The sequence below is a fragment of the Mustela erminea genome, chromosome 6 (assembly GCF_009829155.1).
Source record: "Mustela erminea isolate mMusErm1 chromosome 6, mMusErm1.Pri, whole genome shotgun sequence".
NCBI classification, from domain to species: Eukaryota; Metazoa; Chordata; class Mammalia; order Carnivora; family Mustelidae; genus Mustela; species Mustela erminea.
Window position 1 is genome coordinate 67,768,395 of NC_045619.1, and position 22,860 is coordinate 67,791,254.

Consider the following 22,860-nt stretch of genomic DNA (forward strand, 5'->3'; position numbering starts at 1 on the left):
TGAAAAAATAAAGAAATTACTCTCCCTTGGCATTTGGTCATGAAGAACCTTTTGGAGTTGAGAGAAAATTCTGAGTGTCCAGAATACTTATATAAAGCCTCAATAGTTTTATTTGGGACATTTGAAAAGCTCAGATTTTATCCTTGAAAAAAGGAAATTGAATAAGAAACTAGTGTTTGTGTGGTTTGTTCTTTTTTGGATAAATACCTTATTATTTACTAGAAAACGAATCTTAAAATAATTTCCAGTGTACATCTTACATTTAGAATTTGGAAGCAACTTACAAGGAGGTTATAGATAGAAACTAAATCATTAGAAACTAAATCATTAAATATATGCATCAACATCTTCTAGTTTTGTCTTAATATTCTTTTTAAATTTATTTTTCCTGCCTTATTTTCTGCCTTTTTTTTTTTTTAAAGATTTTATTTATTTGACAGAGAGCTAGAGAGAGAGCACAAGTAGACAGAGCAGCAGGCAGAGGGAGCGGTGTGCTCCCTGCTGAGCAGGGGGCCTGATGCGGTGCTTGATCCCACAACCCCAGGATCATGACCCAAGCTGAAGGCAGCCACTTAACTGCCTTAACGAACCAGACACCTCAATATTCTGTGTTTTAAAAAGAATACTCCTGATTCAAAAATGATGGAGATGCAGATGTTTACAATGTAACATACATTAGTCAACTAAATGCCATGGCAGATCACAGGCTATTCCAGTATTGGAATAGAGAGGGGAAAAACGTACTGAAAAGAAGTACAGTTTAGAATTAAGCAGAAGATCCCAGATTGGAATTCACAGAACCTAATTTTAAAAGTTTATACTTTCTACTTGAAAGTTGTAGTGCCTTTCTCCCTCAAGCAACTCCAATATTTTAGATTTGATGTTTAGATATTAAGAGTTAAGAATGGATGAAACCTGAAAAGTCATGTAGCCAAATTTGTATCCACTGCCTATCTCTTCAGTTAGAAGAGGTAGAAACAGCAGATATTGGGTTAGGGTCAACTTTGTTCATTTGATGAGTTTATTAATTCACTTCTGAAGATAGATATGGAGTCTCTTTTCTGAAAATATTTGGTAAAGACTCTCCTACTTATTAGTACTTCCTGTTGTGTCTTACACATTTTTTTCTGCTGTTCTAAACCCAAGTGCTTAGGAAGCATTATGATTTAAAACTTACATACCATAAATCACTAGTTCCCAGTAAGCAGATCTAGGCCATGCTGTTAAGTTTCAGAATTTCAGGTAACTATGACCGGGTCGTAGGTATTTTCACCAGACATGTATCTGGCTTGGGTTTTTTATTTGACTGTAAAGCATGGGGGTGGGACTAATTTATCAATATTACTCAGTTATAAAGTGATACATACTATTCCATGAAGAGGGGACCCAGGAAGCCACGGACGTCTTTCTCCTAGTCTGCTCCAGGGTTGTATTAGAGAGAGTTATTACAGAATCACTTTTTCTGACCATGTTTAGCAATTACAAAATTACTCACCCTTTTACCACGGCTTAGGTATAGGTTGGATGAGCAATATAAAAGTAATCAAATAGAAAATTCCCTTGTGGTGTTGATTATAAACTTTCTTATATAAGTCATTTGGAATGTTTGTTTAAATAACACTTTCAGGGCGCCTGGGTGGCTCAGTGGGTTAAGCCGCTGCCTTCGGCTCAGGTCATGATCTCGGGGTCCCGGGATCGAGTCCCGCATCGGGCTCTCTGCTCAGCGGGGAGCCTGCTTCCTCCTCTCTCTCTCTGCCTCTCTGCCTACTTGTCATCTCTGTCTGTCAAATAAATAAATAAAATAAATAAATAAATAAATAAATAAATAACACTTTCATACTACCTTGCCAAAACACATTTGGTAATATGTTATTTCAGTAGGATTCATGTGTTGAAACCAAAATTAATTATTCTATTTTGTCCCGCCATACTCTTTGCTTACTAGATAACCCTGCACTGTTCTGGTTCTCAAGGCACATATCTCTCTGGGGGAGCATTTCCTTCAACTTGGCTGTGTTCATCAATTTAGCTGTTGCTCTCTTCTATCCATTTGGGGATGACGGAGATGAAGGCAAGTGCTTGTTTTTCTTTAAATGCTAAATAGGTTAAAGTTCTAAAAACAATACTCTTGATGATACTTTCCTCAGCTATTTATAGAGCTTCAAAATAATAATAATGGAATTCTTATTAATTTTTTCTGTATTCACCGAAGGTAGAGAAAGATGCTAAGAAGATCAGGCAGAAAACTATTGTCAGTAGAAATGTTAGTATTCAAAAAGCTCATATGCAGAAGAGCTATTAGAACTATGATATACTGGCAAGCAAGGCAATGAAAAAGAATTCTTTCTACCTGATTAATATGACTGGAAAGCATTTTAAATATGGTACCTCGATTATATGGGGGGAATGAGTGCGAAAATATTTATTGTGATTACCTGAAGTAGTGGAGTTTATATTTCACCCTCTTCCTTACTTTCTATCTTGTTTAAAGTTTCTAGAATGAGTGCATGTGGATGCTGAGAAACATTTTTTTTAATGTAGAGCATAGGAAAATAGGATCATAGAGAATATTTCAGATCTCAGATTAGAAGGGTAACTCTTGTTTCCAATCTAGGATGTCTCTACATAGATAATTACTGAAATTAATATTATTAAACTAATAATAAATGAAGTTTTACAAAAGCAAAGACAAGAGAAATTATCCCATCTTAGGTGAAACAAGAGATAGAAGTGAAATATACTAACGGTGGAACCATGGGAATTGAGTTTTGTTTAAATCTGGCAAAGTACATGGGAAAATACATTACAGCCTTGGGATACAATCGGGAAAGTAGCTTCGAAATGTGTGTGGAAAGAAGGGCTTGAAGGAAAAGATGAGAGACATCAGCAAACACAAACCACAAATTGCTTTCATATCTCACCTGTAGGACTGTTGTAAGAATTTAATGAGATGCTATACAGGTAAGGCATTTACAATAGTGTCTGGTAAGCATTCTGTGAAGCTTAGTTACTATTGATGTCATTGTCATTACAAGGTTAATGTTAATACTACAGAGGGAAGCCCAGTGAAAGTGATGGTAAAGTGATGGTATGACGAGAACAACACGTGTTTAAGCCTATTTCAGATGGACTGGAGGTGAGCAAGAAGGGAAGTGAGAGTTCAGGAGAAATCTGCTATTTCAAGGCTCCATTAAAGATACTATATATCAAAGTCCTAACTTTTAGCTGTAATTTGGGTGGAGATATCTATCTATCTATCTATCTATCTATATAAAATTGATCTTTCCGAAGGCATGCCAGTGCTGAAAGAAGACTATTTGGCAGTGGAGCAGCTGTGTAATGAGGGAAATGGCAAATGAAAACAGAACAAGTATTTGGCCATCCATTGTGGGAAGTTGCAAATACAGCAGGAAGTGGAAACAACTTTCTTTTCACTGTGTTTAGTCTTATTTAGTGATGATAGCACTCTTGGCATAGAGGAATGTAACTCTTGTAAGGAGAGAAGTCCAAACATGAAATGATAAATTGGTATCATCTGCACACAGAATGTGGAGAGTAATTGTGGAGTCCCAGTTAATAGAAGCATAAAGTCCAAGATATGGAAGCAATTTTCAAGATCATCTAATATCAAATCCTCATTTGACAGATAAAAAGATGGAATCCCAGAGAAGCTAAAAAAAAATGGTAGATCTTAGAGTAGAAGGTTAACTCTTTTGTTTCCTAACAAGATCTTTTCTACATAGATAATTGAGTTGAAAGCATAGAGATAACAAGAAAAGAACAAATCTTCATACAGAACATTTTTTTTTATGAGTTCCATCCATGATAACCCTTACCTGACCACAAGAGCCAATGTACGTAGCCTCTGCTGCCACCTATTGTACGTGAACTATAATGGTAATGGGCAATGCCACCCCTCTAAACATCTACTTTTTACTCATTCAGGAGAGGGTAAAACACCGGATACATTTTTTTATACTTGCCTAGTAACAGTTACAATAGTAATATTGATAATAATAATAGCGGCTGATGTTGTTTACCACTAGATTGGGTCAGACAGAATGCTAAGCACTTCCCATGCATAATTTCACTTACTTTTCCTGACAATTCTGTAAAGTAAGCACTTCATCTTTATGGATGAAGATCTGAGGCTTTAGAAGATTTGCCCAATAATTCAGGAGTGGAGTCCATAAATATGTATTTTTTTAACAAGCTTCTGAGGTATTGCTGATGCAGCGGGTCGTTGAGCAAGCACTTGAAACCACACATGTCGTAGAATTTGCAGTAAGGCTCCGAGAGAAGAGAGCAAGAAGACTAACCAAACAAGACTGGAAAACAAGACGTCTTATCATCAGGTGACGATGCAGACTTCACTCTTCAAAAAGGACTGGATAAAAGTTAACAGTAGTAACCAAGGTGGAGGCTCAACCTTTGGCATCTGCGTTGGTTGGAGAGCACTGACGCGGAGAGAGATGAGAAAGCATGAGCAGCTATTTTGGCAATATGGACTACCAAAGTCACATTTGGGTAATCTAATTGCAGTTCCGGGTGAGTTATTTAATGATAGCTCTAGGAATACAGTTAAAATTTTGGTCAGGATTAGCTCAGTCTCTAACCTTCAGCTGTATACTATGAATAGCTGGAAGACTGAGAAAACAAAGATAAAACTGAGAAGCATACATGGACATCAGAACCGTCTGGAGAAGGGAAATCCTGTGCTGGATATGCAAGTTCTCGAATGCCAGATTTTGTCAAACAGAGTCTGGATGACTACTTGCCAGGAGCACTTTGAGCTGATTTAAAGGTGGATTACTTGAGGTGGAATACTTGAGCATTAACATTCCTTCCAAAAAGTACTAAAAAATGATGGAGACGTGTCAAAGAAAACAAGATTCAACTTGAAAGGCCTTCCAGTGTCCACATCTGCAGACATTTTGAGAGGAAAAAAAAAGTGTTGACAATAATACAAAATAACCCGTAGATCAAAATGAGAATGCAGGAGTCCATATGGATTGTGAGAAGAGAAACCTCCTCCTTCAATAGTATTTTAATTAATAAATGTAGAAGGAGTGATAGAAATAGAATAGCACCATTTGGCCAGCAGCACTGTAGTAAGAATCATCAGTTGATGCTAAAATTAATAGGTGACTATTAGAGGAAAAAGAATAACGAGAAACAGGATATTGACATAGTCTCAAAGTATTTCAACCAACGTACTTACTAATTACAGGAGGAAAAACAGTAATGTGGAGAAATCACTCAAAGTGATCAATGTTAATGTCACCAGTAATGAGACACAGCAACACTGAGCATCTCTTAATATGATGCACTGACAAGGGCACGGCAGTTTGTGCCAAAAATACATAAATCGAAGAACCTTTAGACAAACACAAAATGAAAGACATTCTTCAAAGTAATTGGTCAATAATTGTGAAGCGTATGAAGATAAAGATAGAGGAATGGTTCAGACTGAAAGAGACTAAAGAGACATGACAACTAATGACACTATGTGACCTTAGTCCAAGATAAGGATTTAAAAAAAATTTTTTTTTAATTTTTGTTTATTTATTTGACAGAGAGAGAGATCACAAGTAGGCAGAGAGAGAGGAGGAAGCAGGCTCCCTGCTGAGCAGAGAGCCTGATGCTGGGCTTGATCCAAGGACCCTGTGATCATGACCTGAGCTGAAGGCAGAAGTTTTAACCCAGGCGCCCCCAAGATAAGGATATTAATTGGGCAAATGATTAACTTTGTATAAGGCCTATAGATTAGATAAAAGTGATATATTATAATAAAACACATAGGAACAAACTTAACCAAGGTGGTGAAAGACATGCATTCTGAAAGGTATAAAACACTGATTAGAGAAATTGAAGATAACACAAACAAATGGAAAAAAATTCCATGCTCATGGACTGAAAGAACCAACATTGTTTAAAATAACCATACTGGGGCACCTGGGTGGCTCAGTGGGTTGAGCCTCTGCCTTCGGCTCAGGTCATAATCTCAGAGTCCTGGGATCGAGCCCCGCTTCGGGCTTTCTGCTTAGTAGGGAGCCTGCTTCCTCCTCTCTCTCTCTGCCTGCCTCTCTGCCTACTTGTGCTCTCTGTCTGTCAAATGAATAAATAAAATCTTAAAAAAATAAAATAACCATACTACCCAAAGCAATTTATAAATTTAAAGCAATCCTTATCAAAATACCAACACTGTGTTTCACAGAACTAGAACAAATAATCCTAAAATGTGTATGGGACCACAAAGACCCTGAAGAGACAAAACAGTTTTGAGAAAAAAAACCCAAAGCTGAAGGTGTCCCCAGATTTCAAGTTGTACTACAAAGCTGTAAAATCAAAACAGTATGGTAGTGGCACACACAGAAAGGACACATAGATCAATGGAACAGAATAGAGAGCCTAGAAATAAACCCACACTTACATGGTCACTTAATCTATGACAAAAGAGGCAAGAATATGCAGTAGAAAAAAGACAATCTCTTTGACAAATGGTACTGGGGAAACTGGACAGCCACATGCAAAAGAATGAAACTGGACCACTTTCTTACACCATATGCAAAAATAAATTCAAAATGGATTAAAGATCTAAATGTGAGATGTGAAACCATAACACTCCTAGAAGAAAACATGGGCAGTAATTCCTTTGACATGGGCCATAGAAACATTTTTCCAGATATGTCTCCTCAGGCAAGGAAAACAAAAGCAAAATTAAGCTATTGAGGCTACTCCAAAATAAAAAGCTTTTTCATAGCAAAAGGAAACCATCAACAAAATAAAAAGGCAACATACGAGTGGGAGAAAATATTTGCAAATGATACATCCAATAAGGGATTAATATCCAAAATATAGAAAGATCTCAAAATATATTGATTTATATATCAAAATATATAAATAACACCAAATAATGAAGTTAAAAAATGGACAGAAGATGTGCATATACATTTTTCCAAAGAAGACATCCAGGTGGCCAACAGACATTTGAAAAGATGTTCAGCATCACTCATCATCAGGGAAATGCAAATTAAAGCTGCAATGAGAGATCACCTCACACCTGTCAGAATGGCTAAATCAAAACAAGAAATAGCAAATGTTGGCGAGGATGTGGAGAAAAAGGAAGCCTTGTGCACTGTTGGTGGGAATGCAAATTGGTGCAGCTGCTGTGAGAAATAGTATGGACGTTCCTCAAAAAATTAATTACAAGAAGACATAGTAATTCAACTACCGAGTGTTTATCCTGAGAAAATGAATGCACGAATTTGAAGAGATACATGCATCCCTGTGTTTATTGCAGCATTTTTTATAATAGCCAAGATATGGAAGCAACCTAAGTGACCATCCACAGATGAATGGATAAGTGAAATAAGTCAGAGAAAGACAAATATAGTAGGGTTTCACTCATATGGGGAACTTAAGAAAAAATAAGTGAACACACAAAGAAAAAAGAGACAAACAAAAAGAATCTTTTTTTTTTAAAGATTTATTTATTTATTTTAGAGAGAGAGCGCAAGTGGAGAATGGCAGGGGGCAAAGGGAAAGAGAGAGAGAGAGAATCTCAAGCAGCCTAGGCGCTGAACAGGGAGCTCAAGGAAGGGCTTGATATCCCCACTCTGAAATCATGAGCCAAAATCAGGAGTTGGACATTTAGTCAACTGAGACCCCCAGGTGCTCCCCACTAGAAACAGACTCTTAAATTAACAAACTGTTGGTTGCTGGAGGGGAGGTGGGGGTGGTGGTGAGTGAAAGAGATCAAGGCGATTAAGGTAAGTACACTTACTTGATGACACGGAGCAATGTACAATATTGTTGAATTATTATATTGTTAACCTGAAACACTGCATTTAATTTTACTTCAATTTTTAAAAAGAGAAGATAAAAAGAGTGTATCATATTACTTTCTTGATATAGATCATTGTAATGTGGTTATGTAGGTGAAATCCAGGTGAGGGGTATATAGTAATTTTGCATTTTATCTGCCACTCTTATGTAAATCTGAAAGTGTTTTGAAATGAAAGGTTAAAAAAGAAAAAATAAGGAAGTATGAGGATTCTGTCCAACCTTAAAATCCGTGGATTCTGGGAATAGATGTTAATCACGAAATCACCTGGGAAATCCTGGGCCAAAAAACAATAAAGACCTTTGGTCCAAATGAGCCACTTTCCCCTACCCCAGACCTGCTCTAGGCTGGTTGAGAATCACTGTGTCCTCTGTGAGGACTGGGGGTTGGCAGAGGCAGTGGGCTGTGTAAGCTTTCTCCAAGTATGTTTTCCAGCCTGATCACAGATAAGCTGGGAATGACTTAGATCTGGTTCACTGTTGGGTTGTAATATTAACTGAGAGAGTATTAGCTCCCTTCCACCGGAGTGGTGATGTTGAATAATCAAAAGGAGATACTTAGGGGGAAGGTGATTCTCAGGGGATCAGCTTATAGTGCACTACCTCCCCGACTCCTGCTTAGATAATCCCCTTTCATGGCCGGGCTTTGAAGAGCTCAGTTTCATTCATTCATTCATTCATTCATTGGTGGAGGGGAACACTAAGCAGTTGTTTTTATTCATTCAGCTATACAGCAAGTTTTTTATTCATAACACCTTAGGGTAATGCTAATAAATGTGGTTGAGAATCAGAATAGGATTCAGGAACAAGGGAGAACAAGAACAACAAACATCTTCAAACATTGAAACAAAGAAATACTTTTTTTTCCTTTAATTAAGTGCAGCTTTCCCATAGACATCCCTAGCCTGGTTTGCAGTCTGAGGTGATGGGAAACGAGGCTTTGCAGGGTGAGCTATGGTGCTAACCAGGAGACTGAAACCCTGATCGAAGTCGATCTTAGGCATGTTCCGGGACCAGAGGCAGATTCTCAAACATTTCCCAGTGTTCCCTCTTTTTCATCAACCGAATTTCCCCTTCCCTGCCCAATTCAGTGCAGTGAGAATCCCCTTACTGCCTTTTCTAGTTACACTGTTGCATAGAGGGAAACTGACAGCAACGTCTGGCTTCTGCTTAGGCTGGAAAGACAACTGGACTAGCTTCCATCCACCTTCTCAAAAGAGCCTGAATGGTAGGGAGGCGCCGAGGAAAGCCCCTTCAGGCAACTGAAAGGCCTAGTGCACCCAGAAGGGCACTGCTGACCTTTGGGAAATGGAGGACATCTCAGCCCGAGGCTATGGACACTTGAGGGCAGTTCCAGGTCACCTCTCCTTTATCCCACACAATTCAACATGGTAACTGGGCTTTAGAGAACTCATAGTTAGAGATAGTAATGAAAAGAAGTTTACAAATACCACTTTTTAGGCCATTCTAAATATTTCTGGCTTCATCTCTCCTCATTTCCTCTTTACATTTTTGGAGGGGAAGCCATTTTTTCCCTTGGCCTTTCCCAATCATATCGATTGATTCTGAGAGGTCACTTCCACTAGGAATCACAAGCCTCCGATGCCAGGTTTCCTAAGGGGGTGAGCTCAGTGTGGATTTATTCAGGAATGCAGGGCTTATTTGTGGCTATAGGTTTTGGTTTGTTTGATTGGTTTATTTATTTAACATATGCTTCTCTAAAAAGGAAACTTGTACCCAAAGTGGAGGAATGAGGTGTTGCTGGTGTGGGCTGAGGCAGCGGCTGTTGGTGCTAGAGAACATCCCAGATGTCCATTCAGAAGTTGAACGTTGGCCATGCCAACTGTCCCTTTCCAGTTTGGCAAAGGCAGACAGTGGAGAAACTGCTGCCATGTGAATTTCTTACTTCCAGATAGCATATGACTTTTTTTTTTTAATTACATTCAAATTTAGAGGGAAGTTCTTTTCTTTTTTTTTTTTTTTTCCCCTCAAATGCTTTGTGTTAAAGCAAGTTAAGTTCCTCAAGGTGATTTTAATTCATTTGACTGAATAACAACCATTGATGAAGTGTGGCTATATGCCAGGCACTGTAGTAGGCCCTAGAGATGCAGAAGTTGATAAAGATGTCCTGTCTTAAGGAGCTCATGATCTAATTCAGGGATGAAGAAATGCATAAGGCTCAATAGTAAAGAGCACCCATGGATTTATGGATAGATATCCTCTTTAGCTGGATTGAGATGGGGGAAAGAGGGAAGACTTGTGAGTTTATGTGGGAGGCAGAGAAATGGAGAGGGACTGGAGGTAAGAAGCAGCATGTTCTGTACAGTGAGCTGTACAGAAGTCATGTGAGGCAGACAGGAGAGTTCCAATACGTGGCTTGAACTGAGGTCTCCAAATTGGCTGTTTAAATTTTCTTCCATAAAGGACAAACTTCATACTTTATAAGACTTGAAAATATACAGAGTGAATTCTAGAAGATTTTTCCATTATTAAAGTAACAATGCTTATTATAGAAAATTGATACAAATATAGAGTGTTAAGGAGAGTCTCCTCTCCTACCCTTAGTGGGTGAAAACCGGCTTTAACAATCCATACAGTCTTCTCTAGAGTTTGTCAGAGTTTTCAATTTAGTATTTTTTTTGCATTAAGTCTTCAGCTAAAAACTAATGTGACCATTCTAACAGAACATGATTACAAATTATTGATAATTGGCAATATTGTCAATAGCCATTTTAAATAACTTTTAAGTTTATTAATTTCACAAATACATGTTTAGTATTAAACTGTGTACAAGGTGCAACATTAGATGATCTTTGAGTTCTGTCTACAAAGGGATCAAATGCCCAGTTTTAAATGCATGGTTATAATTTCTTGTTTAATCAGGAGGAAATCTTGGCAAGACAGATATTGCCGAGGAAAAATAGTCATGATGTGGTTAGTTATCAGGCATGAATAATAATGAAGAGTGTAACTCTCACTGTCAATGCTAGGACTTTTAAAATAAGGACGTCACGCCAAGACACTGCTTATGAGTTATACTGAAGAGTCCAATGACTCTCTAAAAGTCATTAAATGTGCATAGATGTTGGAAGTTTTAGTAAACTTAAGAGTAAAGCTCCACAACTTGGCAAATTTGTAACTGGAGACTTAGTTACTTACTCAAAATGAGCTCACAGATTATGTTTTTGCTTATTCATTTAATCAATAAATAGTTACTTGTTGCTACATACCACGTACCATGATAGCCCCAGAGATGATCTTCACTCTTCCAAAGCTTCCATTCTGATGTCATCCAAAAAAGCATGAGAGAAAGTTGAAGATCTCATTCTCTCCATGGCTCTTTGAGATTTGTGAAATCAGGGTAGTTGGTGGTCAGGCTGTTTCGGTAGACACAAAGTGCTTTTAAACCAAATTATAATAAACATGAGTTGGGCACCCATTTTGTTAGCATTGCCAGAGGTTGGGAGTTAAGGTAACTTCCAGAGAAATGTACCCCTTTTCCTTCCCTACCTCCAAAGTCATCTTATCAGATCATAAAATTTGTGAAGGGGTGGGACGCTTAGGTGTCTCAGTTGGTTAAGCATCTTATTTCAGCTCAGGTCATGATCTTGGGGTCCTGGAATCGAGCCCCTGCATCAGCTCCCGACTGACTGGAAAGTCGGCTTGTCCCTCTCCCTCTGCCCCACCCCCACAGGCTCATGTGCAGAATCTCTCTTGCAAATGAATGAATGAATGAATGAATGAATAGATAGATAGATTAATTAATTAATTAATTTGGTGAAGGGATTAGATCAGATCTCTCTTCCCAACCATCCTTCATCACTCTTTGCTTGGGACAACGTGATGAGGACAAACATTGCAAAAATAAACCTGTCTAAGCTAATGCTCTTTGCTACCTGACTTGTTTTGTTTTTTAATGTCTGACAGGCTTTTCCTACCTACTTTTGATCTGTTAGCACTCACTATGAACTGAAGGCTTACACAGAATTTAGTGAAGGAATTCAGATAATCTCAGGGCTTCACTGATAATACAGAGACTCTACACACCAAAGCACATGTGGTGTTTTGCATGCAGAAGTGAATTTTATAAATAATAAAAACTGGCCAAAAGAAATAGCTGGTGGAAAATCTCCATTTTGTTGTTTCCCCTGAGACTTCATTAGCCAATAGGCATGTGTTTGAGGTCCTATAGCTGATATAATCAGCCCAGGAATGTGGTCCCTTATTTTACTTCTTCTGCAAATACAGCACCGCATGACCTTCAACAGGGGATTCCTTGAATCTACATAGTCAGTGCAAACATCAGTTAATTATATATATATTTTAAAAAGGGAGATATATTTTTAAACTGCTTTTGGACAACAAACTGAGAGTTTCAGAGGAGGAGAGTCTGGGGGGATGGGTGAGCCCGGTGATGAGTATTAACGGGGGGGGGGGCACAGACTGCATGGACCACTGGGTGTTATATGTAAACAATGAATCATGTAGCTCTGCATCAAAAACTAACGATGTACTGTATGGTGAATAACATCACATAAAATTTTCAATTTTGGTCAATTTCTAAAGAAATTTTGATACAATTGGGTTTATTTTTTGAATATTTGGAGCTTTTGTTTTCTGATGACTTTTGTTTTGTTTTCTGATGATTTAAAAGCTCAACGTTTTTTTAGAGCTTGAGTTGGCTTTCCAGTACACACACTCATACATATATATATATATCACATACATTTATACACATGGATATTTTAACAGGTAAAGCTTGTGTCTATTTTATTAAAGATGGGATATTTTACATTCTGAACTCTTTAGAAGAATCTGTAAGATAGAAACTTTATAACAATAGAACAAGACAAGGTATGAGTTCAGTGACAAAACCCTTAGTTTCACATGATTTAACTATGCATTTTACACTCATTAACCATAAGTTTTGAATTAAAGTTCCCAAGTGAGATACATCTAGCAGAAGTATTTAACATACAACTCTCATAGGAGAGAAAGATGAACAATTCTTAGAGTTAATGGAAGCCACTTTAACTAGTGAGTATTTAAACATCCTGAAAATAATCACAAACTTTCTGGAAATGCAATAATGAGTAATGTGTTCAGAGACATTTCCTCTAAATATACAGTGTGTAGAGTGGGTTGTTATGAAATTCAGTGTCTTATGGCTGGACTTGCTATGTTATATAAAGTAGAGTGGCAAAGATTTTAACATTTTCTACTTTTGTTCTTAGTAAAAATAAACTTCTTAACATTTTACAGGTACACTTTCTCCATTGTTCTCTGTTCTTCTTTGGATAGCCGTTGCTGTCTGCACATCTATGCTGTTTTTCTTCTCCAAGCCTGTGGGTATTCGGCCATTTCTTGTGTCAATAATGCTCAGGTCGATATATACAATAGGTCTTGGGCCTACGTTAATACTTCTTGGTGCAGCTAATGTAAGTATTTTATTAGCTTTGTCCTTTTGTAAATTATTTGAAAAAGTGTACTAACTATAGAAATGTAGCTCTATATCTTAATTCACATATACATAGTAAATTCTTATTTATTGTGAATTCAAATTAATGAGAGTTTGATTTGTATGTTTGTAATTTTGAGAGAGAAGGAAAAAATGACAAGTAAAAATTTTGTTATATTTGAAAAGGTGACATTTGGGGCATGACCCAGTTCTGCAATCAACTTAATCCAACCCACTTTTAATGCCTTCTGTATCCTATACCCAAAGATACTGACAAAAATGACTCCAAGCCACTGTGAACATCCTAAAGTGACTTCTAAATCACCCAAGAAAGATTAAATTATAGTCAGTAGAATTTTGAGTACCTTTTATAAAAGTGAGTACCTTTTATAAAATGACCAAAGAAAAAGGATTGCTACATGAGAAAATAGGAAATTTGGCTCTTTATGTGAACAAAACACCTAAACTTGTGAAAGGCGTAGATGAGATTAATATTTTTTTCACTAAATTTTTAAAATATTAGAACAAGGGAGCATATTTCAAAACCTCAACTAGGTAAGTTAAGAATAAGTAATCAGAGCACTATTCCAAATAGCAATAATGTACCCAAGAGATACAATTTTAAAGGGACTAGACAGCATTCTACATGGCATATTCATAAAGGGATATTAGAAGAAGGGTAAATCATCAGGTTAATGAAAGAAAAAATGTCTTGACAGCAAATAAATACTGCTAATATATCTGCTGAATCCCTAAAGCACTGTCTGTACCTTGTGTGGGGTCTCTAACATAGTGTCCTTCATTCTGGTATCTGCATATAGGCCTTATTCTCCCTACTACATTATACAGTTCTCAAGGATAATGATGGATCATTTCGTGTCTTGGAATGTCTTTGGTATCCAACAGGGTTTTCTTTAATAAATTAGCTAATGTGTGAGTGAAAGAATGAGTGAAAAATTATCTTTGTATTCTTATACATTTATAATACTTTGTACATAAAATACGTGGCAAATATTTATTGAAAATGAATAAATGAAATAGCCAGCCAAACTTTTGAGAATTTTAAAGCTGAGCTAGAAGGACCCAAGTCTGTGTTTCTGACCACTATTATATTATACTTCTTTGAAAGTTTGACATAATATAAATGACAACTCCCAGTTAACTAGAACATTCACACAACCAAATTACCAGTTATCTTCAATCACTGTTGTTTTTTTTTTAAAGATTTTATTTATTTATTTGACAGAGAAAGATCAGAAGCAGGCAGAGAGGCAGGCAGAGAGAGAGAGAGAAGGAAGCAGGCTCCCTGCTGAGCAGAGAGCCCGATACGGGACTCGACCCCAGGACCCTGAGATCATGACCTGAGCTGAAGGCAGCGGCTTAACCCACTGAGCCATCCAGGCGCCCCTCAATCTCTGTTAATAAAGGGAAGTGTACTATACATGCAAAGAGGTCTATCACTAAAGAATTCTGTCAAGTACCAAATGTAGGATTCTTAAGTTTCTTGAGGGCAGAAGCTGTCACGTCAGTAGGTAAAATCCTGCCTTCCTCAATCCCTCATTCTCAACTCCATTTTCCTCCCACTTAATCCCTAGCATTTAAACATTCATAAATTCTTTATATGAACCAAACTTGAACTTTCAGTGTTTTGGAAACCAAGTTAACTGAGGAATCTTCATGTATTTACCTAATTTTTCTAACCCTATTAAAAAACTTGAGTTAGGTAAGTCCAGCTTATTATTAAAAAATACATTGAATATTGAGCCAGATTATTTGAGGAAGCAAATAATATTCATAAATTGGCAGCTGGTCCTCAATAAGATATTAGTTTGAGAGAGAAATCCCAAGTTTGATAAGTTGAAATAATAGTTAGACACTGAAAAAAAAATTAAGTTAAATTTAAAAAAAAATTTTAAAAAGAAATAATAGCTAAATAGTGTTGGCTCAGAAATAAGCATTTATCTGGCCTCTGTTATCTGATAGACATTGAAAATACCAAGAAATAGAGGGCGTGGTTCTTGCTATACAGAACATTTTAGAATATATAAAGAGATAAGGTAAAACATTTCAATGTCTATTGGGGAAACCCAAAACATCTGAAGTTATATCTCTTTTCCCCCTTAGAGGACAGGATAAAAAATAATCTCTGCCTGGTTTGGTGAGAATAGTTCCACTGTAGGAAATGACAACTCATATAAGAGGCAAGTTTTATACTTGAGAAGAAATATACATTGAAATGTATCTTTCTTATTAACTGTATGAATCTATGGGTACTCTCATACCTCTCACAGCATAAAAAATCCATTTGCACAGCCCCTCGAAATGATATATTACAATTTTCCAGTTCAGGGCATTTTGACAAAGAAAATAATCAACTTTAATTTGGAACAAACAAACTGGATAGAGTAACTGGATAGAGCAATAAATATCTTGCCTTATGCTTATCCAGTAACAAACTGGATAGAGTAATTGTGAGTTTGATAATATAGATATGGATCATTTCTGTCTATAGTTTTGATACTGTATAGATTAATAAAATGTCTTAACAAATAATTATCTACCTTAACTTTTGTCATAACAAGCTTATTACAAAACTGTCTGTGACTTACCATTTCCCAGGGAGGGGAAGGAAAAAGTGAAATGAAAACATAGATCAGTCACTTTTTGTAACTTAGGATTTAATATATTTATTAATTTATACTTTAATGTTTGCATTGTGTGACAGGTAAAGCCATAGGTGCTAAAATTGTAGGTATCAGAAGCAGGAAAAACAAAAAAAAAATATATCTACCTGACAGTTAAGCCTGAAGAAAATCCAAATTCTAGACCACAGGCAAATGGAGCCTCTGAGTTTCATTTTTCTCATCAGTGAAATGAAGATGTTAAAGCCTCGTCTGCACTCACAGTTGTTTAGAAGATGGGTTGAGAGGATCAGTATGAAGGTTTAGAGCAGAGCAATGGCAGTGATGATAGAATAGCAACGAAGGCTACCATTTCTCCAACGCCTAATACGTGAAGTACTACTTAATTGTGAAACATCGGTATCATAATCAGAAAAGGATTTATATTTCAGTTCACAGAGAGTTATTTGTTTCTGGACTCAGTGTCTTTTATAATGTTCGAAAGTTGCTTTTCTGGAAAAGGAATCAAGTGGAAGGAAAAAGCTCAATCTGTGTTCCGAGCATTTAGTATTAGCAGTTTCTGTTTATTATGATGCCTCATTTATGTCATCTTCACTCATTTCTAAAAATCAAAGTTTTGTTTAGACTGCAACTAATTTCTCCATCTTGTCACAAGGGTATCTCGGTATTTGAGATGTTTCAAAAATTCCGATGTTTTTCTCTGTTTAAAGCATATCTTAAAACCCAGTACAGTCTTCTTCTCACCGTCTCCATTGCAATGGAAATTAACATATTATTTTGGCAAATACAAACACCCCTCTTTATAAACTTTAGATCACTTAGTATTTCTATATCACTAATAATGATAATATTCCTAGTCACATGGATACTTTATGATCTGTTTAGCCATTAATTTTTATTGTTTAGATTTTTAGATATTTTTCATAATAAATAATGCAGTAAATACCTGTGGGAGATCTTTTAATATCTTCTAAACACTTCTTATGTGCAATGTTTTTTCTTTGTGGTAGTGCCTACAAATGTATAATTTATTTAACGGCATTTGTAAATTATTTGCCTTTCTTAAAGTTATTTGTAGTGTGGAAATGTTTCCTTATGCTAAAACTTGGTCTCACCATTTTGCAGAGAGAGGCAGGTGGAGTTTAGCAGATAGCTTTCTATTAGCAATAAGCCACAGTGTTCACATTAAATAGTGTCATGCCCTTAGTTACTTACCTGCAGGTAGTTCCCTGGGAGGGCTCATGTTACTGCTAATCTTTAAGGTTGAGCCCCACCATATGTTCACTTAACATACACAAATTCAATTATATAATCTGAGACAAAACATTCATTCTCTTTCTCTCTCTTCCCCCTCACCTCTCTCTCTCTCATACACATACACACATACCCTATTTGTCATATAATATGGTCACTGAATGCTTCTAACTAATTCTGATAGTCAGTTGTAGTAGCAGGAAACTGCTTCAGTGCTGGGGGAAAACTAGAAATGTTGAATTTATTAAAAAACAGTATATCTTATACCACCCTTGTTTATTATACTGTTTTGTTGGCAATTTAAAAGATTTCCAGGGTGATGGTGGCCTGAAAATCTTGCCTTATGCTTTGACCATAGAACCTTATCCTGCCTAAGATGTAACACTACTGAAATGGAGATTTTTTAATGAAATCCCATAAATTTTAGTAAGGTTGATGTTGATAGCAATACAATAATGTAGTTAGTATGTAGTTCAATAAATTCACTTTTCCTTTTCAAGGAATACTAGAAAGTATTTATTTATTTACTTACTGAGTTACTGGCTATAGTTCATTCCTGGAGAATAGCTCATGTTTTCCCATGGCACAATTAAGATCAAGATAGAATTCCTGGTCAGAACATAGACCCAAATGAGACCCCCCCCCAAAAAAAGGAAAAAAAGCATAACATAAAGGCAGTTATAAATTTCTGTGATCCCATAAAAGAGTAAAATTTAAAGGACATCCTATAGAATCCTAGAACTTTGAGACACCTTACGGATTATTCATTTCCAGGCATTTTATTATTTTTTTAATTATGTTATGTTAGTCACATAATAAGTTAGTCACATAGTAAGTATGCAAAATCCTATAGAGACAAGAAAGATTTACCAAAGCAATGGGTGGCAGAGCCAACACTGGAACCCCGATGACCCAATTTCTAGTCCAGTGTCCTTCCATTATACTGCACTGTTAGAAGTCCTGCAAAGACACATCAATGAATTATGAAGTATATATGAAAACAGTACTGTACTGTACAATTAATTTACCCAATTAAAAATAATGAATTTGATTCACTTTACATTAATTAACAGATGAACATTAATTTTGCTTTTGTTTTCAGAAGATCTACTAGTAAATCATCTTTTTAAAAGGCTGCTGGAGCTAATAATACACTATATGCTTATAAAAAATATTAAAAAAAAAAGGCTGCTGGCGGGGGTGAGCAGGGGCATGGGCTAAATAGGTAATGGGCATTAAGGAAGGCACTTGTGATGAGCACTGGGTGTTATGTAAGTGATGAATCACTAAATTCCACTCCTGAAACTAATATTGCACTATGTGTTAACTAACTAAAATTCAAGTAAAAACTTGAAATATCAAAAAATAAACAACTAAAAGATTGCCCAAAAAGCTTACATTGATTGTTTGCCTACCCCCACTCCCCACTTCCCCCCACAGCCACCACATAATTCACCCCATCCTCAACAAAACAGAACATATATGAAGTGCAATTTTAAGAATAGATGGACAAAGATAAAAATATTGTTATGGTCATTTGTATTGCTCTTTGTAGGCTGATTCAAGTCTTTTCAACACCAAATCAGAAGGAGCTGGTCTCTTAGCCACCTTGCCCGGTTCCCACGCTCTCCTCTCTCACTGCCCGCAAGGATCTTGCCATAGAAACAAAGATTGCCTGCATAATGACATTGACAAATGAAGGACTGGTTAGACAACATCAAGTAAGGGCATGAAAAGGGAGAATAAGTTTTTGTAACTTGTTTATTTCCATAAATATCCCCAACCTTCATGGAATTGCTCTATAAAAACAATTTATACATCTCAAGTTCATGATGCAGAAAAAAGAGTTCAAACTTTTTTTCCTTCTCAAATCATTTATTCTTGATTTTATTTTTTTTTTCTTGGTGTGAACACTTCAAAACAAAAGGACAATCTCCTCATTTCTGATCTCTACAGGAATAGATGATGTCAGTGCCAATATCAACTCCATTCTAGTTTGAGACTTAGTCAAGAGAACAGGGACATATCCATCAACACCAAGCTCTAGATCAAGGTTCAAAGAAAATAAAAACCAACCTCTACATAGAGAAGGCAAACCTTTATTTTTTACGTAAAAATGGCAGAGGCCCTTTTAGGGAAAAATGTGTTCTTCCTTTTGCATTACTTGAGAACTGAAACGTATTCTTTTTCTTTTTTTTTTTTTTTTGAGAACTTGAACTCAACATATTACTTTTCCTGAATGTGTAGGACCTATAAATAGTTTTCCTGCATAATTTTTTTACGATTCAGTTTAGAGAAACAGAGATCAGTAAACAATGTATGAACAACTTGTCATGAGCATATCATCCATCCTTCTAAAAATTTTTTACTTAATTTTCTTTTACTTAAGTAAAAATTAAAATTTTTTACTTAATTTTAATTTTTTACTTAAATTAAAAATTTTAACTTAATTTTTTATAGAACTTCTTATTTCTATTTTGTATTGATGAATATAGTGGGTGAATGAAAGCAAATAACTTAAATTTAAATAGTCACTTAAAATAATTCAAAGGGTAAAACACTGACTATTACTTCACCTAGACATTCTGTACTTTCCCATTTTCATGGTTGCTTATTATCAAATACCACACTTAATTTGAGCACCTTGTATATATTTCCTGAGTTTTTGAAATGAAGACCATTTATAATATTAAATTTACTCTTGGTTACCAATCACAAAGGCATCACTATACTGTAGCTATGTTAAACAATAACATAAATATGTGATGATGAAACTAAATAGTGAAATATAACTTTCTGTCTGACATTATTCAAATTATTCACAAGATGATGAAAGAATGGAAAAGACTGATTACTGAGAGGATCATTAATTAGCCCGGGGAAAATTGAGGGGGTTTGAACTTCCGTTTTGTTGATTTGGTTTGGCTATCTTCACAACATGCGGTGTTAACCCATTCCTCACGTATTTATTGATTTGAACTTCAGGAAGCTGAAGGAAATGTTTTTCCAACCTCTCAAATTTCACTTCTGCCCATTATTTAAAATCATTTCATAATGCAGTTTTTTTTCACGTATGAAAAATCAATGCTGATGCAAAAGACAACATGTTTTCCCAAAGTTAGCTTTGGACATGTAAAGACAAATATGGTGCCACTAGATAGCTTGAAGAACTCAGGAACACTTTAGAAAAACTGAAATTTGAAATCTGCAATTGTTTCCATGATAACTAAGTTGCAAAATGAGTTGTTCAGTTTATAAATAATGCAGTGACTCTAGAACCAAATATCAGGCACTAAGTTTCTGATAACTGTGTTCTTTGGAAATCATTGCACAAAGATTTTATTTATTTATTTGACAGAGATCACAAGTAGGCAGAGAGGCAGGCAGAGAAAGAGAGGAGGAAGCAGGCTCCCTGTGGAGCAGAGAGCCCAATGCCAGTCTCGATTCCAGGACCCTGGGATCATGACCTAAGCTAAAGGCAGAGGTTTAACCCACTGAGCCACCCAGGTGCCCCTGGAAATCATTGCACACATTGTTGTTATTGCCAAAAAATCTCTATGTACATTTCTATATTCCAAAACTGTGCCACAAAAGGCAATTTTAAATAATGTTAATATAAATATATAGCACCAAGTGTAATAAAAACTCCAAAATGCTTATTGAATAACTACCACACATAGAGCTTAGAAAATAAATGCATGCAGGGTGCCTGGGTGGCTCACTCGGTTAAGCATGTGACTCTTGGTTTCAGCTCAGGTTCTGATCTCAGGGTCATGAGATCAAGCCCCACATCAGGCTCCATGCTCAGCTCAGAGTCTGCTCAAGATTCTCCCTCTCCTTCCTTCCCTCCCACTTGGGCTCTCTCTCTCTCTCAAAAAAATCTTAAAAAAAAAAAAAAGAAAATATATGCATGAATTTTATTTACTTTAACCCACTTACATAAGTATATATGTATTTTTATGTATTTAAATGCAAAAAATCTCTTTTAATGGCTTACTTGTTTACAACAATATTCAGTAGAGAAAGTCTAGGTCAAAAAAATCAAAGATAGATATTTCCTGAAAAGATTTTTTTATTACATTTCCAGTATAATAAAAATTTACATCTATTACTTTTAATATGGAAAATACAATGAGTAGTGTCTAAAGAGTCGTTGTACTAAGTGCTTCATATACGTTAAGAATTGTTTAATCCTCTGAAGAGGGTCAGAATCCTTTTCCTCTAATTTTTCCAAAGAAGTGATCAAGGCCAGCTGCTGCACGACCTTGTGCAACAGTAGTGAGCGAGCGAGGGTTTAAATTCAGGTCTGCCTCGATTGCATAGCTGGGGCTCTTAATCATCCTCCTCTTTTTTCCTGGAACTGCAAACATTACAGCTTTGGGGTGTATTATGTATACACACAGATTTGTAAGCAAGGCCAGAAGTTATCAGACAAGGAAAGATAAAAGAAAATCACAGACTTGGTGAATACTAGGTTTTTGTCAATGACCGATATTTACATGACTTTCGGGGATAAATAAGACAATAAAATCTAATCTTTTTCTCCCTGTAGCTTTGTAATAAAATCGTATTTCTGGTAAGTTTCGTGGGCAATCGTGGCACCTTCACCCGAGGCTACCGAGCGGTCATCCTGGATATGGCCTTTCTCTACCACGTGGCGTACGTCCTGGTTTGCATGCTGGGCCTCTTTGTCCATGAATTCTTCTATAGCTTCCTGGTGAGTACTTCTCCATGTGGACAATCCCTGCTGGAAAAAATAACACAATGCTCCTGCTTCTTATGCTTCTTCCTTTGATTTTTTTTTTTTTTTTTTTAAGCAGGGCCTGACATTTAGGACAAATTATGTAATTTTTAGGATTTCCTAGGAAAATCATGCTTTAGTATTATTTTTCCTCCTTTCCTCTAAGAACCCACATCAGCAGTGGCAACCTTTTATTTCCTCCCTGAGAAGTCACTGACGACCCCACCACCCGACCCAGGCTTCATATAGCAGCTGCTTTTTGGTTTCAGCCAAATCCTTCCTTCCCCTACATTTAGAGATTCTCCAACAGAGTGTAGAAGAAAAAAAGTGGGGATGTATTTTCTTAGCACTGGAATCATTGTACTTTATTTATAACAAATATTATTGTGACTTTAGAATGGCATATAAGTAAAAGGAGGGGTAAATGTCAACCTCGCAAAAAGACAGTGAGTTGTTCGAAATCTTCATTTCAGATTTAATGTGTCATTGCTGTGAAGCTTATCTACACATGTCTGATTCATTAAGCAGAATTTCACGTTTCTTCTAGATGTTTTTTTCAGGTTATCAGTTTTACTTCCTACGTATAGACTGATCTATAGCCATAAACTAGGAGAGGAGGCTATATAAATACATGATAATGTTTTGAAAACTAAAGCACTACCAGGTTAATATCATGATGTCATAGGAGCCGTTTATTTATATCTCCAACCCATGACGGACATGCAGTGGAGACCACTACCCAAAAAAATAATTCCCGATACCTCAGTTGAAGATGTAGAAACATTATGCTGACCCTGTCTGCTTGGCTCTCAAGGGACAAATCCATCGTGTGCTGCTTTCCTGTTACCTGGCTAGCAAACCCATGCAGGAAGACGGAAAAGAAGCCAATTTTCCATTTACTTGTCAAGCACTTGAAAGAG

The 22,860-nt window shown here is 36.3% G+C and overlaps 1 protein-coding gene across 2 annotated transcripts in view; it reads left to right on the top strand.

The window, feature by feature from the left end:
- ITPR2 (inositol 1,4,5-trisphosphate receptor type 2) overlaps positions 1–22,860 on the top strand; it is a 497,678-nt gene that overhangs the window by 396,416 nt on the left and 78,402 nt on the right. The window contains exons 48-50 of one of the 2 annotated variants that reach the window (XM_032347608.1): positions 1,946–2,071; positions 13,108–13,283; positions 21,752–21,916. In XM_032347608.1, the coding sequence (XP_032203499.1) occupies positions 1,946–2,071; positions 13,108–13,283; positions 21,752–21,916 (467 nt within the window). Of the gene's footprint in view, positions 1–1,945; positions 2,072–3,291; positions 3,371–13,107; positions 13,284–21,751; positions 21,917–22,860 lie in introns of those variants that run through there. The other variant, XM_032347610.1, reaches the window with a different exon arrangement.